Below are 25,989 nucleotides of genomic sequence, written 5' to 3'. Positions count from 1 at the left end.
TTAACCAACACTTCCGGAAATGAGCATATCACTTCTGTATTTTAGTCACACCACTGGCTTCCAATTCATTTTAAATTGATTTTAATGTTTGTTTTTAAAGTTATTGATGGTTTTGCACCTTCCTACTTGTCTGTAATTTTAACTCTCCTCACTTACAGTAGGAAAATACGGGCGTCTGGTCAACATTACTTAAATGTTCCAACGTAAAAATATAAAGTGTGGGATGATTGTGTTTATGCGGTAGCTGAACCCAAACTGTGGAACAAGCTACATCCTAATCTATGCACTTTTTCTGACCAATCACTTTTTAAATCAAAGCTGAAGACTTTTATTTTAACTAGCTTTAAATACCTGATGGTGCTGTGACTTTCTTCTCTATCGTATGTTTATTTTTGTGAATTCTTGATCTTTGATTTTACTGTAAAACATTTTGGACACCGTCTGGCTGCTGTAATGGACTGTAGAAATAAAGGATTGAGTAAGCAGCAGAAAACTGTCTGATGGAACTGATGTGGATCGGTGGCAAAGCATCCTCTTTACAAGCCATGATGTTTTGTCAAAGACAAACCTGTCTCACCTTGGCTCTGCTAGGTAGCCAAGTACTTCAGCTGAGAAGTTACCGTCATCTGACATTTCATAATCACCCATCAAATACTTCAAAGATGTTTCTGAGATTCAAATGTACTTTAACTGGTCCTGCTTTAATGATTTACCCTTAAATTGTAGGAAAATCATTCTATCTGATTTTCCCAATCTCCCCCAAAAAAGGTCTACCATGTATTGCCAGTGGCTTTACATGTATGGAAGCCAGACTTAAAATAATATACAGAAATAATATACAGATAAAGATCTACACAGGTATACATCAATTCTTGAACCTAGGATTTTTTACAGGTTTCATGGCTGAGAATGCGATGCGATTAATAAATGGTTAAAAAAAAGACTTAAAAAAAAACGTTTTAATGTATCCATTTGTATAAAAGACATTTCTGGACAATTACCAACTCATATCTACATTTCAAGACATAAAAGGTTTCAGGTGTTTCAGGAACCATTAACAGGAGGCTCGTCATCCATGTATTCATCATCTTGTTCACCCCCGTCCATTTCTTCTCCAACACCCATATGTGCATCACTCTCTTCCTCTTCTTCCTCCTCCACCATACCAGCTGCACCTGATGTGACACAGATAGGACCAGGCATCATTACCAGTGTTTAAATGGCAAGGCTTCACAGAGAAATCATGACCAGAAATCAAACCCAGGTCCACATATACTGGAAGCAATTTAGGTGTCAAGTCTCCCTAACGGCGGGTGGGGGAGCACATTGAATCCTGGCTGAATGTCTTGACTGTCCTCCCTGTTGCACGAGAGCATGAATGGACAGTCGAATGACATTCGTGCAATTCGAGCTACATTTGAATTCCTCATGCAGCATTCGTGTGGCACTTAAAATCTGACAAATTTGCACGGCTAGCACGAATGTAGAGAACACGCAACCACTATCGAGCTGCATCCGAAGCAGGGAATATTCGAACTGCGGTCACAGGGCAGTCGTACTGCATTTGGAGAATTCTGATCGTATTTAAGGGAACCTCAAAATAGAACAGCCACGCCAAATCCTGCCGGCACGTCCAGATTGTGTCCACACCGAGCTGGGCCCCCGTGCATCCAGTTCGAGGTGCGCAAAGGAAATAATGTAATGTGCAAACTCTGTGGCATGCAATCATTACGTGCACTCAACGTGAACATTGGGCAATCACACTAAATACACCTTGTGTCACAGTGAGTCAGCGTGTCTCTGTCACACAGAATTACAATAAAATCTTATACAATCTATGAAAAATTGTCAATGAATTAAACTATTCAAAATGTACAAAATATAACGATACAGGACAATTCATCCCAAAATGCTACTGACAGAAGTAGTAACACTACTTTATTATTATTAAGCATAAGTAGATGCTTAGTTGGAGGGTGTTAATTGAGACTTAAAGTCCTTGTAACACTTATTTTGCAAATTCCGAAACCAGGCAGCAAAAGCAATGGGATTTGTTCAAAATCTGCAGGCTATTTCCCACAACAGTGTTGTGCACATGACACAGATTATTCCAAAGAATAATGAGCAATGCACTCTTTGTGGGACATGGCTGACAACTGCAGACATTTGCGTATACTGCCATGTGACTCTGTGCTGCCAACGGTGTCGAGTGGACAGAGACAATGCAGTTTCCCTTCAGTATCTCAAACAGCACATCAGTCCCTTCAGCATCAGCGCTTGGAGTGATTGGTGTTGTCGGCAGGGTCCTGCAGACCCTAATCTCTTCAGAATATCAATTTGGATTTAAAGTCATGCATAGTACTGATTTGTGTATATATGTTCTAAAAGAACTACCGAGTGATTATAAAGGGAAGAACTCATCAATACTCTTGTGTTTCATGGATGCCTCTAAGGCATTTGATCGTGTGAACCATGGAAAATTGTTCAGAAAATTGAGTGATGCTGGCGTTCCCAAATCCATAGTGAGGCTATTTATGTATTGGTATGATTGTATATCTTCCCCTTTCCAGGTCAGCAGTGGAGTCAGACAAGGGAGGATTTTGCCTCCAATTTCATTTAATTTTTATATGAATGGTCTGTCTGAACAGCTGAATGGGTGTAGAACTGGTTGTGTGGTTGGGGACACAGTGGTGAACCAGTGGTGAACCATTTGATGTATGCTGATGACTGTTTTGTTCAGTCCCAGTTCTGTTGGGCTACAGCAATTATTGAACGTGTGTCATGTATGGAGACTGACACTGAGTGAACTTTACTAAACCGGGCCGCCTTTTGTTTATGATAGTTTTCTTTGGTTTTGTTTGTCTAAAATAGGCATGTTTCTTTCATTTTTGCAGCCTAATAATAATTTTTGTTTTCCACTGACTTATTTGCAGTATGTCAAATGGTAGAGCATAAATATAGGCTCCCAGTGTTTTGTTTTTGTTTATTTATTTGTTATTCTGCATAAATAACATTTTATCTGTGATAAAGCCTGTAAGTTACTACAAAGCATCGTGTCTCGAGTTCGTATGACGTCACAGCGACTACTTGCTGTCGACTCGACTTTTATCATGTTGACATCAGCCTTGAAAGTCGTGCAACCCCTAACGGTAACATCTGCAAATTGTCAGAGCCAGTCTGCCCTCCATCCAGGACTTATACCAGTCCAGGACCAGGATGAGAGCTGGTAACATCTCTGCAGACCTCTCACACCCTGGACACACATACACACTGTTTAAACTCTTCCCCACAGGTTGACCTTGCAGAGCTCTGTACATCAAAACAACCAGACACAGGAGGCCTTTCTTCCCACAGGCTGTCACACTGATAAACAACTTAACATGACAAAAAAATGCACTCATTCAGCTACTCCACATACAACTTAACTTCAATCGTGTTGTCTGTTTCACACAATTGGTTTTCCTCTTATTGCACATTTCATGGTTGTTGGCTGACGCTGGCTCACAGATCTGGCAAGTTGTTTCCGACAGATTGTTTGTTGTTGTGACGCTATTCTGAACTTCACACGGTTGTATACGTTTCTTTTATTTCTGTTTAGCACTCTTCTGGACAATTGTAATTCATTATTATCAGGTTGTCCTAAAAGTTCCCTGAAAAGCCTTCAGTTAATTCAGAATGCTGCAGCTAGAGTACTGACGGGGACTAGAAGGAGAGAGCATATCTCACCCATATTGGCCTCTCTTCATTGGCTTCCTGTTAATTCTAGAATACAATTTAAAATTCTTCTTCTTACTTATAAGGTTTTGAATAATTAGGTCCCATCTTATCTTAGGGAACTCTTAGTACCATATCACCCCAATAGAGCGCTTCGCTCTCAGACTGCAGGCTTACTTGTAGTTCCTAGGGTTTGTAAGAGTAGAATGGGAGGCAGAGCCTTCAGCTTTCAGGCTCCTCTCCTCTGGAACAGCTCCCAATTCAGATCAGGGGGATAGACACCCTCTCTACTTTTAAGATTAGGCTTAAAACTTTCCTTTTTGCTAAAGCTTATAGTTAGGGCTGGATCAGGTGACCCTGAACCATCCCTTAGTTATGCTGCTATAGACTTAGACTGCTGGGGGGTTCCCATGATGCACTGAGTGTTTCTTTCTCTTTTTGCTCTGTATGCACCATCCTGCATTTAATCATTAGTGATTGATCTCTGCTCTCTTCCACAGCATGTCTTTTTCCTGGTTCTCTCCCTCAGCCCCAACCAGTCCCAGCAGAAGACTGCCCCTCCCTGAGCCTGGTTCTGCTGGAGGTTTCTTCCTGTTAAAAGGGAGTTTTCCTTCCCACTGTCGCCAAGTGCTTGCTCACAGGGGGTCGTTTTGACCGTTGGGGTTTTTCTGTAATTATTGTATGGCTTTTGCCTTACAATATAAAGCACCTTGGGGCAACTGTTTGTTGTGATTTGGCGCTATATAAATAAAATTGATTTGATTTGGTTTACTCTGAACATTATTTAACTATAGTCCTGCTGTAATTCGCTAGCAGTTAGCATTCGCTAGCTAGGTCGACTCCTCCCTTCCCACCCGTCGTTATTTTTATAGCTGGTTCTTTTTAGATGGTTAATACTTCTGTTAGTTTTTCAGTCGAACTGCTGTGAATTTTAAGTAATTATTTTACTTCTGTGTAAATCTTAGGAGTGGCTAGCATTTTCGCTAGCAGTTAGCTTGCGTTAGTGACTTCGGACCCTCGTTTTCATTTCTTTTTTATATACTTCTGTTAGTTAACTGTTAGTGTAACTGTTGTGAACTTTAGCTTAGTACTTTACTCTTGTGTTAATCTTAGGAGTGGTATATATACACGAGGTCTGTCCATAAAGTATAGGTCCTTTTAATTTTTTTCAAAAACTATATGGATTTCATTCATATGTTTTTACGTCAGACATGCTTGAACCCTCGTGCGCATGCGTGAGTTTTTCCACGCCTGTCGGTGACGTCATTCGCCTGTGAGCACTCCTTGTGGGAGGAGTCGTCCAGCCCCTCGTCGGAATTCCTTTGTCTGAGAAGTTGCTGAGAGACTGGCGCTTTGTTTGATCAAAATTTTTTGTAAACCTGTGAGACACATCGAAGTGGACACGGTTCGAAAAATTAAGCTGGTTTTCAGTGAAAATTTTAACGGCTGATGAGAGATTTTGAGGTGATACTGTCGCTTTAAGGACTTCCCACGGAGCGAGACGTCGTGCAGCGCTCTCAGGCGCCGTCGTCAACCTGTTTCAAGCTGAAAACCTCCACATTTCAGGCTCTATTGATCCAGGACGTCGTGAGAGAACAGAGAAGTTTCAGAAGAAGTCAGTTTCAGCATTTTATCCGGATATTCCACTGTTAAAGGAGATTTTTTTAATGAAAGACGTGCGGACGGATTGCAGCGTCGGCTCGCAGCCGCCGCGACGCTCCGCCACTGGAAAAACACCTCTGTTGGAAGCCTTAAGGAGAAGTTGGAACATGCCCAGCTGTTAAACAATTTCTCATATACTCACTCCACTGAAAGCCATCAAAAGCCACCTGGATTTTACAAATGGTTATCAACACGGAAGTGTTTTTCCTGTGCTGCCGCACCGCGCCGGCTGCGTCCCGACGCGCGGACCCGTCCACACGTCTTTCATTTCATTCTGAAACTTCTCTGTTCTCTCACGACGTCCTGGATCAATAGAGCCTGAAATGTGGAGGTTTTCAGCTTGAAACAGGTTGACGACGGCGCCTGAGAGCGCTGCACGACGTCTCGCTCCGTGGGAAGTCCTTAAAGCGACAGTATCACCTCAAAATCTCTCATCAGCCGTTAAAATTTTCACTGAAAACCATCTTAATTTTTCGAACCGTGTCCACTTTGATGTGTCTCACAGGTTTAGAAAAAATTTTGATCAAACAAAGCGCCAGTCTCTCAGCAACTTCTCAGACAAAGGAATTCCGACGAGGGGCTGGACGACTCCTCCCACAAGGAGTGCTCACAGGCGAATGACGTCACCGACAGGCGTGGAAAAACTCACGCATGCGCACGAGGGTTCAAGCATGTCTGACGTAAAAACATATGAATGAAATCCATATAGTTTTGAAAAAAATTAAAAGGACCTATACTTTATGGACAGACCTCGTATATATATATATATATATATATATATATATATATATATATATATATATATATACATATATACACTGTTCCTACATTTCTAATACTTCTGCTACTCTTTCAGTGTAACTGCTGTGAAATTTAATTCATTTATTTGCATCTGTGTGAGCCTTAGGAGTGGTTAGCTTATCCATTATTGGTTAGCTTGTGCTTGCCTGGCTATACTCTTGAATTTCCTAGTGCGCAAAGTAAAGTAGTTTACACCCTCCATAAATCCTACGTGATGTTGGATGATAGGGTCGCTCTCTTAGAGAGCCGTGTCCGTAAGTTAGAGCAGCTTCTTAGTGCAGTGGAGTTAGATGTTACGGGAACTCCAGATAAGGTTAGTGTTGGGCTGGCTAGCGAGCCCATCAGCATTAGCCTAGAAACGCCGGCTGTGGAGGACGGTTTTCGGACTGTGGCGAGGAGGAGGAAGCCCCATAGGGCTTGGTGCCCTGTTGTGGCACCCCGATCACACTCGCGTTTGCGAACTGTGAATTGGTTCTCCCCCTTGGATGTACCTGATGTGGAGTCTCCGAGCCCACAAGTGACTTCTACTCCCATTTCCAGGCCAAAACACCGGACTTTAGTGATAGGAGATTCTATCACCCACAAAGTCAGGTTAAAGACGCCGGCTGACGTTAAATGTATTCCTGGGGCCAGAGCTCCCGACACTGCATCCCATCTTAGGGTGCTGATGCTGTAGAAGGGAAGACAGACGAAGGAACATGACATGAGATATAGTCACATAGTTATTCACGTCGGCACCAATGATATCAGGATGAAGCACTCAGAGGTCACAAAAATGGACATAGAGAGGACTTGTGACATTGCCAGAAAGATGTGTCAACATCAATTAATAGTCTCTGGTCCTCTCCCTTCCCGGGGTACTGATGAGGCATTTAGCAGGCTGACATCGTTAAATAGGTGGCTGGCGCAGTTTTGTAAACAGCAAGGCTTTAGCTTCATTGATAACTGGCCTTTGTTCTGGGGCTGCCGTGGCTTGCTGATGCCGGACGACCTCCACCCTACTGGGGAAGGCGCCACCATCTTGTCTGCGAACATAGATAGAGCTCTACAGGGAGGGTAACATTAGGAATCTACAGCAGGCCACAGAGAAGGTGATTATAGACCCTGCAAGGCTTATGACAAATGTGGGTGTGGAATCCATTAGCTTAGTGGGGAATTTAGTGCAAAAAAATCCACTATGGTGATAGTGCAGTTTATTTGCCAGGGAGGGAATTTCAACAAGTTGAGACTGTGGCCTGCTTCCGTAGTCGTGTCCATAAAAATCATAGAGGGATATGCTTTCCAAACTTAATACCCATTACAATATTGGATGATGTCAAAATTGAGGATGGCCCAGTGGTTGTTCCAGCAATAGCAAAGACTTTGTGTCTGCTACCTACAATGCGCGTGGAATGTCTTAAACCTAAACCTACTTCTACGCATCTTATATATGCTACTCTGGAACCACCCCTAAACCCAAACAGTTCAACTGTCAACCCCACTGAGGACCTTAGACTGGGTCTCATTAACATAAGATCACTGTCCTCAAAATCATTGTTGATCAATGATCTAATTATTGATCATCACTTAGATATGATTGGGCTATGTGAAACCTGGCTTAAACCTACAGCTGTCCTCCCCTTAAATGAGGCCTGCCCACCAGCATATACATTTAGTCACATCCCTTGTGATGCGAAGCAAGGCGGGGGTGTTGCTCTTATTTATAAATCTAGGTTTAGCTTATTAGCTGTTGGGGGCTCGTTTGAGCATCTGATTCTCTGCTCTGCTCAGGATATTACACTTTGCCAAGGTCAGAAGAATAAAAATCAGTCATATTACTTTGTCACTGTATATAGGCCTCCTGGCCCTTATTCTGAATTCTTAGATGAATTTGGTGCATTCATCTCTAGCTTGTCAACTAGTGTAGATAACATTCTGATCATTGGTGACTTTAACATTAATATAAATAAGCCTTCTGATCCCCTCTGCAAATCATTTGGAAATTGTGGATGCATTAGGATTTTGGCAATGCATTCGGGATTCGACGCACATTAGTGGAAATACCCTGGATCTGGTTCTCATACGTGGTATTGCTGTCACGAATATTGACATCATGCCTCTTACATCAGTGGTGTCTGATCACTCACTTATTAAGTTTACAGTTTCGCTGCCATGTTTAGTGGAACAACAACCTTATTTATCATTACGGCGATGCATCAACTCCTCAACTAAGACTGAACTCGAAGCTAGACTGCCTGATGTCTTAGCTTTATATTTGACAAATACCCAGTCAGTAGACAGACTTGTGGATAGTTTAAACTCAGTGCTCAAAACTACACGACATGATTGCGCCACCTGTGTTAAAACCGCACTCCCCCAAATCACAGTCACCTTGGTTCAATGATTATCTGCGTGACCTCAAGCATAAAGCAAGAGGTCTAGAACGGAAATGGCGTCGTTCAAAATTAGAAGTATTTCACCTTGCGTGGCGTGATGCTATCTTAGACTATAAGCATGCATTACTGGCTACAAAGCGGACCTACTACTCTGATTTGATCAACAAAAACAAGCATAACTCAAAGTTCTTATTCGACACGGTGGCAACACTTATTCATGGACAACCACCTATAGTTCACTCTCCTTTTACAGCACAAGATTTCCTGGATTACTTTGGGAAGAAAATAGAAGACATCAGGTTAAACATATCCCGGCATGCCTTCACCCAGCCACTAGACCCTGCTATTGATGAGGGCGCCACTACTGAGGTATTACCTAGATTTACAGAATTTGATAGTATCTCACTAGGCATGCTGACAAAACTCGTAATGTCAACAAAAACCACAACCTGTTTATTTGATCCTATACCAACAAAATTGTTTAAGGACCTGTGGTCCACTCTTGGGCCGACTGTGCTGGAAATTATTAATCTTTCTTTAACTTCTGGATCTGTTCCTAAATGTTTCAAATCTGCAGTGATTAAACCATTACTTAAGGAATCTAATCTTGACCCTAGTGTATTGAAAAACTATCGGCCGATATCAAATCTATCATTTTTCTCTAATTCTGGAAAAAGCAGTGTCTCGGCAGCTCGTAGACTATCTTACTGAGAATAATCTCTTTGAGCCACTGAAGTCTGCTTTTAGAAAATATCATTCCACAGACACGGCTCTCACTAAAGTGGTGAATGATCTTCTGCTTACAATGGATTCGGACACCACTACGGTTCTGTTGCTGTTAGATCTCAGTGCTGCATTTGATACAGTGGATCATCATATTCTACTTGATAGGCTGGAAAATCATTTTGGGATTACTGGGAGTGCCCTTACATGGCTGACGTCATACTTGACCAGTCGTTCTCACTGTGTTTTGTACAGTAACACTACATCTAACCTTAGTGACATGAAATTTGGGGTTCCACAAGGGTCTGTCTTAGGCCCCCTGCTTTTCTCCCTTTATATAGCACCCTTTGGGCACATATTGCGGTGTTTTGGGATTACCTTTCACTGCTATGCATATGATACTCAGTTATACATGCCGATTAACTGCTGGTAATCTTGTTCACATAAAATCCTTAGAAGATTGCCTTGCAGCAATGAGACGTTGGATGTCTAGAAACTTCCTACTTTTAAACTCTGATAAGACTAAAATGATGGTTCTTGGTCCAGTGAGACATCGGCATCAATTTGACCAGTTAACGCTCAGCCTCGGCTCGTGTGTCATACATCACACTGACAAAGTGAGGAACCTTGGGGTAATTTTTGATCCTTCATTGTCCTTTGACCTCCACATTAGAAATATTACTAGGACTGCTTTCTTCCACCTGCGAAATACAGCTAAGATTCATCCCATCCTGTCTATGGCTGATGCTGAGACCCTGATCCATGCATTTATCTCTTCTAGATTGGACTACTGCAATGTTCTATTTTCTGGTTTACCGCAGTCTAGCATTAGGGGTCTCCAATTGGTTCAAAATGCTGCAGCCAGACTTTTAACACGAAGCAGAAAGTTTGACCACATTACACCCATTTTGGTGTCTCTTCACTGGCTTCCTGTCCCAGTGAGATCAGATTTTAAGGTTCTGCTACTAACCTATAAAATTATTCATGGACTGGCACCTCCCTACCTAGCTGACCTAATTAAACCTTACGTACCGGCCTGGGCTTTACGTTCTCAGGGTGCAGGACTACTTTGTGTCCCTAAGGTGAATAAGAAGTCTGCGGGTCACAGAGCTTTCTCTTATTGTGCCCCTGTTCTGTGGAATGATCTCCCTGCGTCAATAAAACAGTCAGATTCTGTGGAGATTTTCAAGTCCAGACTTAAGACGCACTTATTTTCCCTTTCATATGGCTAGCATACTGGTACAGTTTTGTTTTACACTTTTTACTCTTAATTCATTTATTAGTAATTGGAGCGGGCTGCAGCCTCAACTTTACCAAAATTCTGGGTCTTTTAGTGAAGTTTAGGGCTAGTGGCCGGCGATCACCTTAGTATTTCCCTGTCTTTCTTGTTGTTTAATGCTGGCAAATTATACAGTATTTTTTTTTTTGTCTTTCTGATGCCTGATTCTGTTTTTTTTTTTTCCTCTGTTTAAGGTGCAGCCCCATCCAGAGATGGGAGTTGTGTTTGTGTTGGCGATCCTCCTGTCCTGTACGCCAACAGCAATTTCTTGTATATTCATTCGTGAATTGTTCTGTGAATTATTTCTGTAATTTATGTTTGTAGCATGGCCCAAGCAGAGGGTCACCCCTTTTGAGTCTGGTCTGCTTGAGGTTTCTTCCTCAGAGGGAGTTTTTCCTTACCACTGTTGCTCTGGGGGTTGGTAAGATTAGACCTTACCTGTGTGAAGCGCTTTGAGGCAACTCTGTTGTGATTTGGCGCTATATAAAGGAAAATAAATTGAAATTAAAAATTGAAAAATTCATTTTACTGGCACATTTCATTTGCACATTTTATTATTTTGAATTATTCAGTGTTTAGTGTATATTTGTACTTGCCATACAGAGAGAGTGCAACTCAAACTTAAGTCAAATTCCTTGTATTATGTGGATACTTGACAAATAAAACCTATTCTGATGGCTTGTAAATGTGATTGTGATTCAGATTTTGACACTTCTCTATACTGTCAAAAAATAAAATAAAAATAGAAAAAGAAAAGGTCCAGCTTTCCTCCCCGAGTCAGCAGGTTTATTTCTGGAAAACATCTTATTACTGTGCATTTGTTTGCATTTCTCAGCAAGTAAGTCCCTTCGGCTGCTCCCTTGTTTACACTTGGGGTCGCCACAGCAAATCCAAGGTGGATCTGCATGTTGAATTGGCACAGGTTTTACGCCGGATGCCCTTCCTGACACAACTCCACATTACATGGAGAAATGTGACAGGGGTGGGATTTGAACCCAGAACCTTCTGAACTGAAACCAAGCGCATTAACCACTTGGCCACCACCCCTTGTCTTTCTCAGCATGTGATGCACATTTTAGGAAAAGCAGAAACATCAGGCTGACACAGTGAAGAAACGAACACTGCTTCGTCCGATAGGTAAACCTAAACTAAAGATTCAGATTTACAGAGGCTGTACAGAGAGACAGGAGGCGACACACTTCACCCCAAAAACTCTTAATTTTTTCAGACTCTGTCAGATTTTGGATTCTAACGTGTGGTGACGCTGCCGTTTGTGTTGCTGGACACTATTTTAGTCCCGCCGTGAGTGTGCGCATGCGGTACGTCTCCATGACACGGTTTCTTTACAGGCTGGACAAGCAGATGGATTTTTTTTTTTTTTTTTTACATTGGGAAAAAGTTGGAAGACATTATTTTCAGGAGATAACGGTTCTCTAACCATGAGAGAACTTTGTGAGGAGCTCCGCAAAAACGATCCGTGCGTGGGGACTCCTTTGGTGCAGTGGACTTCATAAATCACAAGTGGATGACGGTTCAGGTTTTTATTTTTCTTCTTCTCAGTGGAGCTGTAGAGATTTATTTTTATTTTACTTTGAGTCTGTCTTGAAGTGAGACTGTTCTGTAACCCTAACCCTAAACCACACTCACGCAATGTGCACGCGCACTAAGTTTTTGCACAGTGGAAAGCGGCTGGTTTTACCGTGACTGCATCAAAATCAGCAGTTATCACTTAAAAAAAAAAATAAAAAAAATAAATCGAGTCATCATAACACCACAGCACACGTATATAAACTTTGTAATTCACCTGTGGTTCCGTTTTTAACATTAGCAGCATTCATGTGCACGGTTTCCTCTAAAAAATGTTGTCAGAAACACTTGGAAATGTTCTGATTTCAGTGCAACGTGTCCTTTAAAACATAGAAGAATGGAAATAATCCACGCAGCTATCCAACACCAAAATTTCAAGGTGTGTCTCGGTACCTGAATAATTCCTGCCAAGTCTCCTGCTAAATCATGAGATGCCACTACACTATAGCAGCGCTTGATGGCAGTGTGATGGCGTGGCGCCGTTGTTCCACTGTCTGGGGAGAACCCTGCACATAATAATGCCAAATACTGTACCACCACCACACCAATTGAATTCTAAATAAAGTCCTGTGAAATACTATCACCAGATGCAGCGCTTTCAAATGCCACTGGTTGTAATATAAATAATTAACATCATAACCAATGAAAATACCTGTCTAGTATTTAGCACAGTGCTTTAATTTTACCTCAATTTTATTTTACAAAATATATCATTTTTGGTTAATCTATTAAGTCATTGAGTGCCATTGAAGCTTAAACGCGTCTTTTCCAATAGTAACGCTCAGCGCCAAAGACGCGTTATTGAGTCAATTACGGTTTTTTATGTTGGGGGGGTTGTAATCACAAGGGAACCCATTCTGTGGGTGGTAGCAGTGTAAGTGTGGATATGTGATCATCTAACCTTGTCTCAGAGAAGAAATTAAGTCTACTTGTTTGATCTCTGGTTTAAAAAAAAAACAAAAAAACAAAAAATGACTGATCATTGTAAACGGATAGCCGAGAGAGGGGACCTGGCTAATGCTCGATTGCTCACAGACAGTTAGCTCACTGCTAGCCTGATCAAAAAAGTCTGACACATGATCAAACAATTACACACAAGAAATACGAATACGGTGACAGCGGGATTCAATCAGCTCACACTGGAGCTGCAGAGTGTGTTTTCCGGCGACATAGTGTAGTCATAAAGTTTATATTACGCAGGATGTAAGCAACAATCTAGGGGGCAGTATTTGTTTCTATGTGATTGGAGAAAGTGTGCGAAGAAGACGCGTTGTTTATATCAGACAGATAAACATGGCAAGACGACGCGGTAAGAAGGGTCGGTCATCGAGCTACCTGAAACACCTAACTCTGGAGCAGAGTATGTCCAGAGGTTTGGGCAGTGCGCTGCCCACTAGCACCCAAATCACAGACAACTATGTGCAAGCCAGAGGGAAAAGACGTGCCGCCGAGAGAAGAGACAGACGGAGTCCCTCCTCTGATGGTTCGGATTTCAGCGAGCCTGACCCTGACTCATTGGACCACTGGTTACCATCATCTGACTCTACCAGCAGAGCTAGTTCCCCTCAGCCATCTAACTCAGTAACAAGACCCCCTCATGCCCCAGGAAGACATGCAACAGGTGAGTTGAGCTAATGTTCATCGGTATGTTTTGAATGCTGCTGCATGTTCATTTTCCCACACATCCTAGTTTAGTCTAAAATGTTATGAAAATTGTATATATATCTGTAATTTATGGATGGTGCATCCAGCAGAGCTCCCACCCCCAGGCCTGCTACCAAATCAAAAAATAAAGGTATGTAATTTTATATAATTCTGTGCATCCTACCACAGCAATAAATATGAATGTATTTTCATGGCAATTGTGTATAATACATTTATGTAATTTACATGTCATAAATCAGGCAGAGCTTCCAGGCAGGACAAGGATACAGGAGGCTGCCGTGAGGATGACTGGCAACCAAATCAGATGCCCTTTACTGCCATCCCTGGACCCCAGAATGCTGCTGCAGCGCTGGACAGCGACCAGCCAGCCGACTTCCTGGAGTTGTTCCTCACTGATGAACTGCTCCATCATATTGTGGCACAGACAAACCTGTATGCTCATCAGTACTTCAATGCACACGCTGAACAGCTACCACATAGCAGAGGTAAGGCATGGAAACCAGTGTCCGTGCTAGAACTTAAAATATTTCTTGGCCTTACATTTCTCACCGGCTATGTCAAAAAGCCTAGTCTTCACTTGTACTGGAGTGCTGAAGTAGATGCTACACCTTACTTTAGCAAAACCATGCCAAGGAACCGATTCCAAATCATTTGGAAGTTCCTCCATTACAACAACAACGCAGAACAGAACCCTAATGACAAAATGTACAAGGTACGCCCTGTGTTAGATTACATAGTTGGAAAGTTCAAAGAGCTGTACCAACCAAAGCGAAACATTTGCATTGATGAGGGGATGATGTTGTGGAGGGGGCGGCTGGTTTTTAAAGTGTACAACCCTCAAAAGCCTGTAAAATACGGGTTAAAATCATACATTCTGTGTGATACTGCCACAGGTTACTGTTTCAATATGCTGCACTATGGTGGGGAAGCTAGTACCTTGACAGAGATTGTGTTCAACCTCCTGGATCATCTGCAGGTCAGGGTTACACATTGTTTATGGATAACTTCTACAATTCTTTTGCACTGTATGAGCGTCTCCTGGAGGAAAAAACAAATGTCTGTGGCACACTGAGGGCGAATAGGGGGGAACCCAAGGTCATCAGGGAGGTGACAAAGAATAACTTGGAGGCTGGGGGGAAAATTATGCTGCACAATGACAGGGTGATGATTACTGCATGGCAGGACAAAAGGGTGGTGAAGATGGTAACAACCTGCCACCAAGATGAAATGCAAAGAGTTGAGGTGTGGCAGAGGAACAAGGTTGTGCAGTTCAAGCCGGAGTGTGTGGTGGCCTACAACTCCTACATGAATGGGGTGGACAAACTGGACCAAAACATTGCTTACTACCCCTTTATGCATAGAACAGTGAACTGGTCCAAGAAATTTGTAGCCTACCTGTTCCAGCTTTGCATATTCAATGCATTTGTCCTTTACAGAGCCAGGTACCCAAGGAAGTGTAAAACTCTCTTGGAGTTCACACGCAGGGTAGTGAAGTCCTGGACAGTGAAGCAGGTGGAAGAGGAGAAGATACAGGAGGAGGATGAGGAGGAGGGTGCAGGTGGGGGTGTTGAGGAAGCTGGGGACTTGGATGAAGGCATGCATACATCAAGAGCACCGTATAATAGTGACCCAGAGAGCAGGCTAGATGGGTCCCTACACAAGCACATACTTGTAGGGCTGCAGGGAAAACTGAGAAGGAAGTGTAGGGTCTGTGTACGTAGGGGCCAGAGGAGTGCTGTGGTGCAAGGCCTGTTGTGTTCCCTTACATCCAGGGCAGTGTTACACTGACTACCACACTAAAAGGACGTATATGTAGGGGTGGGTGAAGACACACACACACACACAGCTCCTAAAATGTTCATTTTTTGCTTTTGAAAGGTTTACATGGAGTGTTGCCCATATAGTGTTTATATATGTGTCTGCTCTGCTGTAGGGACACACACACACACACGGAGAGAGACTAGAAGCACTACAGTTATGACAGTGTACTGTACATAAATGGCTGCTAAAAAGTTACATTTTTGCCTTTGAAATGTTTACACAAAGTGTTTCCCATGAAGTGTTGCCTTTAGTTGTGCCCTGCTGTGGGGGGTACGCACACACGCACACAAGAAGCACTTTACCTTTGAAATGTTTACATGGTTATGTATCTGCTACAGCATACATGTTTATGTAAATGAACTGTTCAGTTTTCCAAGAATCCGTGAAATATACCTACATGGTTATAATAATAAATTTGTATTTATTTTTTATAAAAAATGTTGTCCGTGTTATTTTTGGTGCATTATACAATAGGATCACTTTTCATAATGTTTGAGAAGTCACTGAAGCAAAAACAATTATAATCAAAGACATTTTCTGCTTGAAATGTTGCTTGTCACAAAAAGCCAATTTTCAGCATTTTTAGTGATACCTACCCATGTTCTGCAGATAATTACTAAAGAATGGAAAGAGGTACAAACAAACGATTTTTTTTCTGATGATTTTCATTCCCACTGTCGCCAAGTGCTTGCTCATAGGGGGTCGTTTTGACCGTTGGGGTTTTTCTGTAATTATTATCATTAAGGTATCATTAAGAAATGATTCGATCCACCGATATCAACAGCCTTTTTGCTTAACGATTCTGCAGTGTGACTACTTTGAAGCAATGAAGCAGTGCTTCGATCCGCTGGCTCGTTGGGTCTTTGATTTGCTGCTTTTCAGAAGCGGAAAGTCTCCTTCTTAACTCCTCTCAAAGCCATTAAAATATATCAATCAAGAGTCAACTTTGTGTGGATTAAAGTCACTAACTGGGACTCTTGTCTTGTTGCAGTCATGAAACAAGAATCATTCTCTGTTCCGTTGGCACAGCTCCAAACGCTGCGCAGCTCTCTGCTGAGACAGAGTCCGGTCAGAATTAATAACTTCAAAACGTTTTTTTCCTCCCGAAATGAGATGTCCTGCATTCTTTATGAATTACATGCTGACGTGCAGCACAGCAGATGCAAGAGCTCAGCTCAGACGTATGGCATGACATTCATGCCAATGTCTGAAAGGAAATGGTTTTGACCAAAACTATAGATTTTATTTCTATTTTATGTCCAGAGATCAAGGATCCACCATGTAGAGTTTATTATGCCCAGAGATCAAGGATCCAGTGACCAATTTCATATTTATTTACTTTAAGTCTCAATAAAATGTTGACATAGAAAACTTGTAAAGCCTATTTTTAGTACACAGAAAATTCACAAGAGGTATCGATGCAGCTCACCCATATATGGCACATATATGAAACAAACAGTCTTTAAAATACAACACAATAGCTCTATTTCTGACCAGTGTGCCAAAAGACACACATACAGGCCAGTGAAACTAAGCAAACACTCCATGAATCTCTATTAATTGCCTAAATCGCGGGTTTTCTCCTGCAGGATGGTCGTAATTCTCTGAAATTCGGCAGAAGCGGGCTGCTGCAGGAACAAGACAAAGAAAATAGTCCCACACAGGGGTCTAATATAGATCATTTTGATTTAAGCAATTATAATTCCAATTTAAAATGAATTACTGTTATGTGAGTGGTTTGGTGAATTTTGTCACCTATCCAGCTCTCTATGTTTTAGCAATTAAGAATACGCTGGGTCCAATGTATGATCATAATTAACTGAAATCATTCTCATTATACTGTAATATCCTTACCAGCAGAAATGACGGAAATAACTGTACAAACAGATAATTGTAGCCGAGTACAAAGCAGTCAAAGCTGAGCACAGACCAAGGTGCTTCGAGCACTGCGGCACCAAATGACCACGGTGCCAGATTCACGACCATAAATCCTTGCGCACAACTCGATTTCCAGTCTGACACGTGTTGTGTCAAAATAAAGTCATACTTTTTTTTAAGTTAGCGATTTTATGTGACAAAATAACCAGAACATGGAAACAGATCTGATGGGTTAGTTTAGAGGCTTTTATTTCTGCAAAAGGAGGATCTACTAAATATTGATGTATTTCTTTCTGTTGGGGTGCACAGATTTATGCACCTGCCTAATTTTTTTAAAGAATTATTGCACACTTCCAGTAAATCCTATAAACTTCATTTCACTTTTCAAATATCACTGTTTGTGTCTGCTATATGATATATTTAACTGAAATCGCTGATCCAGACAACCACTGATTTATAAAGGAAAATCATGGAAATCAACAGGGGTGCCCAACCTTTTACATACAACTGTATGTCTCAAGTTGCATTATGTAAAACACAAGAAAAGGTCCTCCTTCCCAGTCTAAATAGCCCATTTTCTCTACTTTAATATGATACCCATCTCATTTCTGTAACATAAAATGGCACTTCTCTATATGGCTTATAGTACAACCATATACACAACCCTTACCTGGACCAAAAAATGTCCAAAAATTTTATGAGTAGTTTTTTGTCATAAAAACTGAAGTATCAGGGCCTAGATTAAGCACTAATATTACAACTACAAATCATTAGCTTTCATTTGAGACCAAAACTACGGTGAAAGGCGAAGTATTGACTGAATGACGAACTACTGACTTGGATGCTATTTGCCTTATGTTGAACACGTTCACGGAAGATATCATATACAGTGAAATTTACTAAGAAAATGCATTTAACTTCTCTGTGATATGTCCAAAGCTATAACGTTTTGCAATGTTTTACTCAGACATTTCTAAAATGATGATACAATATATACAACCCCAATTCCAGTGAAGCTGGGACGATGTGTAAAATGTAAACAAAAATGGAATACAATAATTTACAAATCCTCTTCAACCTATATTCAATTGAATACACCACAAAGACAAGATATTTAATGTTCAAACTGATAAATTTTGTTCTTTTTGTACAAATATTTGCTCCTTTTGAAATGGATGCCTACAACACGTTTCAAAAAAGTTGGGATGGTGCAACAAAACACTGGGAAAGTTGATGAATGCTCAAAGAACACCTAACTGGAAATAGGTGAGTGTCATGGTTGGGTATAAAAGGAGCATCCCCAAAAGTCTCAGCCGTTCATAAGCAAAGATGGGGTGAGGATCACCACTTTGTGAACAACTGCATGAAAAAATAGTCCAAAGGTTTAAGAACAATGTTTCTCAATGTTCAATTGCAAGGATTTAGGGATTCCATCATCTACAGTCCATAATATAATCAGAAGATGCAGAGAATCTGGAGAACTTTCTACACGTAGGCGGCAAGGCCGAAAACCAACATTGAATGCCCGTGACCTTCGATCCCTCAGGTGGCACTGCATTAACAACCAACATCACTGTGTAAAGGATCTTACCGTGTGGGCTCAGGAACACTTCAGAAAACCATTGTCAGTTAACACAGTTCGTCGCTACATCTACAAGTGCAAGTTAAAACTCTACCATGCAAAGCGAAAGCCAAACATCCAGAAACGCCGCAGCCTTCTCTGGGCCCGAGCTCATTTGAAATGGACAGACGCAAAGTGAAAAAGTGTGCTGTGGTCTGATGAGTCCACATTTCAAATTGTTTTTGGAAATCATAGACACCGTGTCCTCCGGACAAAAGAGGAAAATGGCTATCCAGATTGTTACCAGCACAAAGTTCAAAAGCCAGCATCTGTGATGGTATTGAAAATGTGTGGTGCATTATGAAGAGCAAAATACGACAACAGAGACCTCGGACTGTTGAACAACTGAAGTTGTATATCATCAAGCAAGAATGGGAAAGAATTCCACCTACAAAACTTCAACAATTAGTGTCCTCAGTTCCCAAATGCTTATTGAGTGTTGTTAGAAGGAAAGGTGATGGAACACAGTGGGAAACATACCACTGTCCCAGCTTTTTTGAAACATGTTGCAGGCATCCATTTCAAAATGATGGGTATCATATTAAAGTAGAGAAAATGAGCTTTTTAGAAATATATAGATGGATATGGTTGATATATGTATAGGTATTTAAAGGAGGTGAAAAACTGTAAAAATTCAGGTCACATACAGCACTCAGGAGTAGCTTTTAACCTATAGGTGAATATTTCGCCAAAAGGTAAATCGGGAATGAGTTATTTTCCTGTTATCACTCAAATCTCCAACAAGGACATTATAGAGGTTGAAAAAAATCAAATGGCATTTTATTGCGGGGGGGGGGGGGGGGGGGTGCATGGTAGACTCTCTCAGCTCCTGGTCTATCATCGTCAGTGGGCAGGAGTTGTCCACTGCATGTGTACACAATGCGAAGGAAGAAACCATCGCTCTGTGGAATTGAGTAGTGGCTGATTTGAAAGCTTTTTTGATGTGATTATTTTGTGGCATTATTAATGTGGTTGTCCTGGGCATGTTTGGGTTTGTTATGTTTGTCATAATGTTATGAAAAAAAAAAAAAAAATGGTCACAAAAATAAAGGGCAGTAAGGGGGCCTCTCTAACAGATAAGGGCAAGTTGTTCCATAATTTAGGAGCAGCAAAAAAGAAGGCCCTGTCCCCTCTGAGCTTCCTTCCGGATCATGATACTTCTAGGAGCAGCTGGTCAGCTGAGAGCCTGAGAGACCAACACAGTACATAAGGATGAAGAAGCTCAGAAAGGTAAGACGGGGCAACACTGTGAAGAGATTTTAAAACAAACATAAGCATTTTAAAATGTATCCTAAAATATACAGGCAGCCAATGAAGTGAGGCCAACACAGGAGATACATGATCTCGCTTTCAAGTTCCTGTCAAAAGTCGTGTAGCGGCATTTTGAACCAGCTGCAGATGCAAAAGTAGCGACTGATTGACTCCCACATAAAGTAAGTAAGTCCCTTCGGCTGCTCCCTTGTTTGCACTTGGGGTCGCCACAGCAAATCCAAGGTGAATCTGCATGTTGAATTGGCACAGGTTTTACGCTGGATGCCCTTCCTGACGCAACTCCACATGACATGGACAAATGTGGTTGGGGTGGGATTTGAACAAAGAACCTTCTGCACTAAAACCAAGCACATTAACCACTTGACCACCACATAAAGTGAATCACAATAATCCAGCCGAGATGAAAAAAAAAAAAAAAAATGCATGGATCACTGTCTCAAAGTGCTGCGTAAATAGAAATGATTTCACAGTTGCTAACCACCGTAGATGATAAAAACCAGACTTAACCGCAGCTTTAATTTGGCTGTCCAAATCACTGTCCACCTTAAAACAAAGATCAATAATGACAGGTCTAAAATAAACCTCTAAGGGTCCTAAGGCAACAGAGGAGGACTCACGGGGGCCACTGGGTCCAAACACCATCACCTGTTTTCTTTTCATTAAAATTTAAAAAGTTCAAGGCTAACCAAGCTTTAATGTCATCTAGGCATATCTCATACCATCTAAGGATAGAACCCAGAGGCAGTAAATACAATGAACAAAGCAGTGGACCTAGAATTGAACCCTGTGGGATGCCACATAATGAAACTGCAGATGATTCAGAACCATGAATATGCACAGAAAAGGTTCTGTCTATCAAGTAAGACTTAAACCATTCAAGTGCAGTACCAACGATGTCCAGTAAGTGATATAGTTGATAATAAAATGTTATGGTCCACCATATCAAAGACAGCGGTTAAATCAAGTAAAACCAAAGCAATGTGGTTTCCAGAATCACACACAAGAAGGATGACATAAAAAAAAAACCCTTATTAAAGCAGACTCTGTGCTACGAAGGGTTTTAAAACCTGACTGAAAAACCTCCATGATGCCATTCTCATCTTAAAAACTGTTTCAGTTGACAAAAACTATTTTCTCTAAAACCTTAGAAAGAAAAGACAGCTTGGAAATGGGCCTATAATTTAGCCAGCACAGTGTAATCAAGGCCAAGTTTCTTAAGCAGTGGCTGCACCACTGCATGTTTAAAATTTGCAGGAGCCACACTTCAGGACAGACTGCAAATAACAAGAACAGACTGCCCTACACTAGCTAAAATTTTCTTAAAAACTTGTGGCGGGATAGGATCATGGGGGAACCTGAAGGTTCAATATGACCAACCACATCCTCTGAAAGTGAAAGAGTCAAAGGCTCAAACTGATTAAAAACAGAAGAGCAAGGGGCCAAAACAGAGGGGTCATAATCAGGAGCTGTGATAAGAGCCTGATGTTGGCAACCATTTCAATAAATTAAAAAAAAAAAATGCATAAGGTTATTGCACATATCAGGAGAAGCATCCAAACAAGCATTCGGTGGAACAGTACAGTATTATTAGTCCAGTATCAACAGTGTTAAATAACACACGTGGGTTATGACAGTTGGAGGAAATAATATTTGCAAAATATTACCTTTTTCCATCATGGGAACCCCCCAGTAGTCTAAGTCTATAGCAGCATAACTAAGGGATGGTTCAGGGTCATCTGATCCAGCCCTAACTATAAGCTTTAGCAAAAAGGAAAGTTTTAAGCCTAATCTTAAAAGTAGAGAGGGTGTCTGTCTCCCTGATCTGAATTGGGAGCTGGTTCCACAGGAGAGGAGCCTGAAAGCTGAAGGCTCTGCCTCCCATTCTACTCTTACAAACCCTAGGAACTACAAGTAAGCCTGCAGTCTGAGAGCGAAGCGCTCTATTGGGGTGATATGGTACTATGAGGTCCCTAAGATAAGATGGGACCTGATTATTCAAAACCTTATAAGTAAGAAGAAGAATTTTAAATTCTATTCTAGAATTAACAGGAAGCCAATGAAGAGAGGCCAATATGGGTGAAACATGCTCTCTCCTTCTAGTCCCCGTTAGTACTCTAGCTGCAGCATTTTGAATTAACTGAAGGCTTTTCAGGGAACTTTTAAGACAACCTGATAATAATGAATTACAATAGTCCAGCCTATAAAAAATAAATGCATGAATTAGTTTTTCAGCATCACTCTGAGACAAGACCTTTCTAATTTTAGAGATATTGCGCAAATGCAAAAAACAGTCCTACATATTTGTTTAATATGCACATTGAATGACATATCCTGATCAAAAATTACTCCAAGATTTCTCTCAGTATTACTAGAGGTCAGGGTAATGCCATCCAGAGTAAGGATCTGGTTAGACACCATATTTCTAAGATTTGTGGGGCCAAGTACAATAACTTCAGTTTTATCTGAGTTTAAAAGCAGGAAATTAGAGGTCATCCATGTCTTTATGTCTGTAAGACAATCCTGCAGTTTAACTAATTGGTGTGTGTCCTCTGGCTTCATGGATAAATAAAGCTGGGTATCATCTGCGTAACAATGAAAATTTAAGCAATGCTGTCTAATAATACTGCCTAAGGGAAGCATGTACAAAGTGAATAAAATTGGTCCTAGCACAGAACCTTGTGGAACTCCATAATTAAGCTTAGTCTGTGAAGAAGATTCCCCATATACATGAACAAATTGTAATCTATTAGATAAATATGATTCAAACCACCGCAGCGCAGTGCCTTTAATACCTATGGCATGCTCTAATCTCTGTAATAAAATTTTATGGTCAACAGTATCAAAAGCAGCACTGAGGTCTAACAGAACAAGCACAGAGATGAGTCCACTGTCTGAGGCCATAAGAAGATCATTTGTAACCTTCACTAATGCTGTTTCTGTACTACTGTACAGATGATGTGGTCCTGTTGGCTTCATCGGCCTGTGAACTCCAGCACTCACTGGATCGGTTCACGGCCGAATGTGAAGCGGCTGGGATGAGGATCAACACCTCTAAATCTGAGGCCATGGTTCTCGGCATAAAACCGATGGATTGCCAACTCCGTGTAGGGAATGCGGTCTTGCCCCAAGTGAAGGAGTTCAAGCACCTTGGCATCATGTTCACGAGTGAGGGGACAATGAAGCGTGAGATTAGCCGGACACTCGGCGCAGCAGGGGTGGTACTGCATTCCCTCTGCTGTACTGTTGTGATGAAAAGGGAGCTGAGCCAAAAGGCGAAGCTCTCGATCTACTGGTCAATCTTCATTCCTACTCTCACCTGTGGTTATGAGGGTTGGGTCATGACCGAAAGAACTAGATTGCGGGTACAAGCAGCCGAAATGGGCTTCCTTAGGAGGGTGGCTGGTGTCTTCCTTAGCGATAAGGTGAGAAGCTCTGAGCAGAGCTGTTGCTCTTTCTCGTTGCAAGGGGCCAGCTAAGGTGATTCAGGCATCTGGTAAGGATACCCCCTGGGTGCCTCCCTAGGGAGGTGTTCCAGCAACGTCCATCTGGGAGAAGACACAGCACTAGGTGGACAGTTTATATCGCCACACTGGCCTGGGAATGCCTCGGGATCTGCCAATCAGAGGTGGTTAATGTGGCCTGGTAAAGGGAAGTCTGGGGTCCCCTGTAGGGGCTGTTGCCCCCGCGACCCAATCCTGGATAAGTGGTTGAAGATGATGATGATAGTTCAAATTAAAGTTCTTTAGTTGCAAATCCATTCAATTAAGTTCACAGTCTGCATAAAAATGTTTATACAATGAACGCGCCCTTTTGAACTTGTTCATGTACAACAGACAGTAACACTCGCTGTAATCTCCTCTTTCATAACCAATCACCAACTGACAGCTGACATCTCTGCCTAAAGCTTTACCCAATTTTATGCAGCACATGCAATCACTGTGCTCCAATGAATTGAAATTATATGTATCATTTCCATTTTCTACAAATTTTCTCATGTGTAGGCCCCTAGTAGCAAACTGCACCACCACAGTTTGGGAAACCTTGGGTTTATGGATCTAAAAGCACTCTCATTCTCGAAGTCAGTTTTTCAGAAATTCTGAATAAGATGGATCACTGCGAAAATGCTTGTTTTCCAGCACGAGTAATACAGAGTGGATCGAGGAGTAGACAGTGGTTTTCTGGCAGCACTAACCTTGCATGAGAACTCGTCCTGGAATCTGACCAGCCTGAAGCATCCCTTTCAAACGCTCCACTTCTGCCAAGGATGAGGCATTAGCAATGGCATTCTGAAATACAAACATCCATATATCTGTAATTATGTAGTTCAGACATCATGTTTCCTGGTACATTACACATTTTGTGTGTTCATTGCTGGTGTTCATCACACAGAAACCTTGTGCACTCACGTGACCTTCACTGCTCCTGTCCACATGATGATGGACAGCAGATTCAATTGCTTAATGCACAAATAGTCCAACTTCAACCAGATCTGTCCCTCATTAAATATGTTGAAAAATTAAACAGTGCATCTGAGAAAAGAGTCGCCGCATTACCTGCTAACGAGTGAATAAAATAGACGACTTATTGTCTTGTTGACGACTTATTTAATTGTACTGGTTACAATGAAAATAAAGAATCTGTATTTAAAGTGAAGATGTTCATGTCCTTTTAAAATGTGTACTACGGCACCGTGGTTAACTCAGCAGCAGCTCTGATGGCCTGCTTGCTCCACTGTGCATATGAAACGCAGTGAGGGGAAACACATTGATATTGTGAAACAGGTTACATTTCGGGGTGTGCAATGGCTATGTATTGTATGATGACAGAAAAATGCCTATCATTTCATATTAGGCTGTATCATTTATTTCAAATTGATCTACATTTGCTAGTTGGTTAAATCAACACTTCAGCTCCTCCCCTAAAAGCCCAAAGCTCTATCAAATTCTGTTCTGCGTCACAGTCTCAGTCAGAGCTGCGTGTCGTCAGAGAGTGAGCTGCAAAAAGTTTGTATCTGAGTTTTTGTGCCTCAGAGGTGGTGTTTGTAGTTGCCATCTGCCACGCCGGTGTTTGCCAACCCGGACAGTGGGAATACTACCTCAACCAGCAACTTAGCCCCACGGCTGGACACCACCCTAACCGCCCAACGTGGTGAATTCACCGAGGCCGCGCGCTGCATCATTGAAGCCGCGCGTCATGAGTGCTGCTTCCCCGAGGCCTCGTGCAGCCACCGCGGATCCATCAGCGTGGAAACACCGAGGCCGCGCGGCACCAGCACAGTGCAGATCCGTCCCGGTGACAAACAACGCAGGCTGTTAACATAGGTGATCGTCAAGCAGCCCACAAGCCGACCATGGGGCCTAAGAAGGTTCTGACGGCGGAGGAAGGTGACGATATTAAAAAATCTCTGGACTTTCTATCAGAGGAGATTTCTGTTGTGAAGCAGCAACAGAAATCAATCATGGATCTGGTGGAGGAGGTGAAGGCACTACGGCTCCAGAACGCCGAGAAAGACCGGCGTCTGGTGCAGCTGGAAAATAGAGTGGCTGAATTGGAGCAGTACACCAGAATCAACGACGTCATCATCACCGGTC

General features: G+C 41.9%; 1 protein-coding gene across 2 annotated transcripts in view; it reads right to left on the bottom strand.

Annotated features, from left to right (window-relative positions):
* Positions 1–680: 680 nt before the first annotated feature.
* Positions 681–25,989, bottom strand: part of snrpa1 (small nuclear ribonucleoprotein polypeptide A') — a 71,480-nt gene continuing 46,171 nt past the window's right edge. Inside the window, exons 8-9 of one of the 2 annotated variants that reach the window (XM_034165479.1) lie at positions 24,591–24,684; positions 681–1,175 (exon numbers count right to left, since the gene is read on the bottom strand). In XM_034165479.1, the coding sequence (XP_034021370.1) occupies positions 1,045–1,175; positions 24,591–24,684 (225 nt within the window). In that variant the 3' untranslated portion in view covers positions 681–1,044. The remainder of the gene's footprint in view (positions 1,176–24,590; positions 24,685–25,989) is intronic. The other variant, XM_034165481.1, reaches the window with a different exon arrangement.

The sequence above is a fragment of the Thalassophryne amazonica genome, unplaced genomic scaffold (assembly GCF_902500255.1).
Source record: "Thalassophryne amazonica unplaced genomic scaffold, fThaAma1.1, whole genome shotgun sequence".
Classification (NCBI taxonomy): Eukaryota; Metazoa; Chordata; class Actinopteri; order Batrachoidiformes; family Batrachoididae; genus Thalassophryne; species Thalassophryne amazonica.
This window is presented reverse-complemented; position numbering and strand designations above follow the sequence as displayed.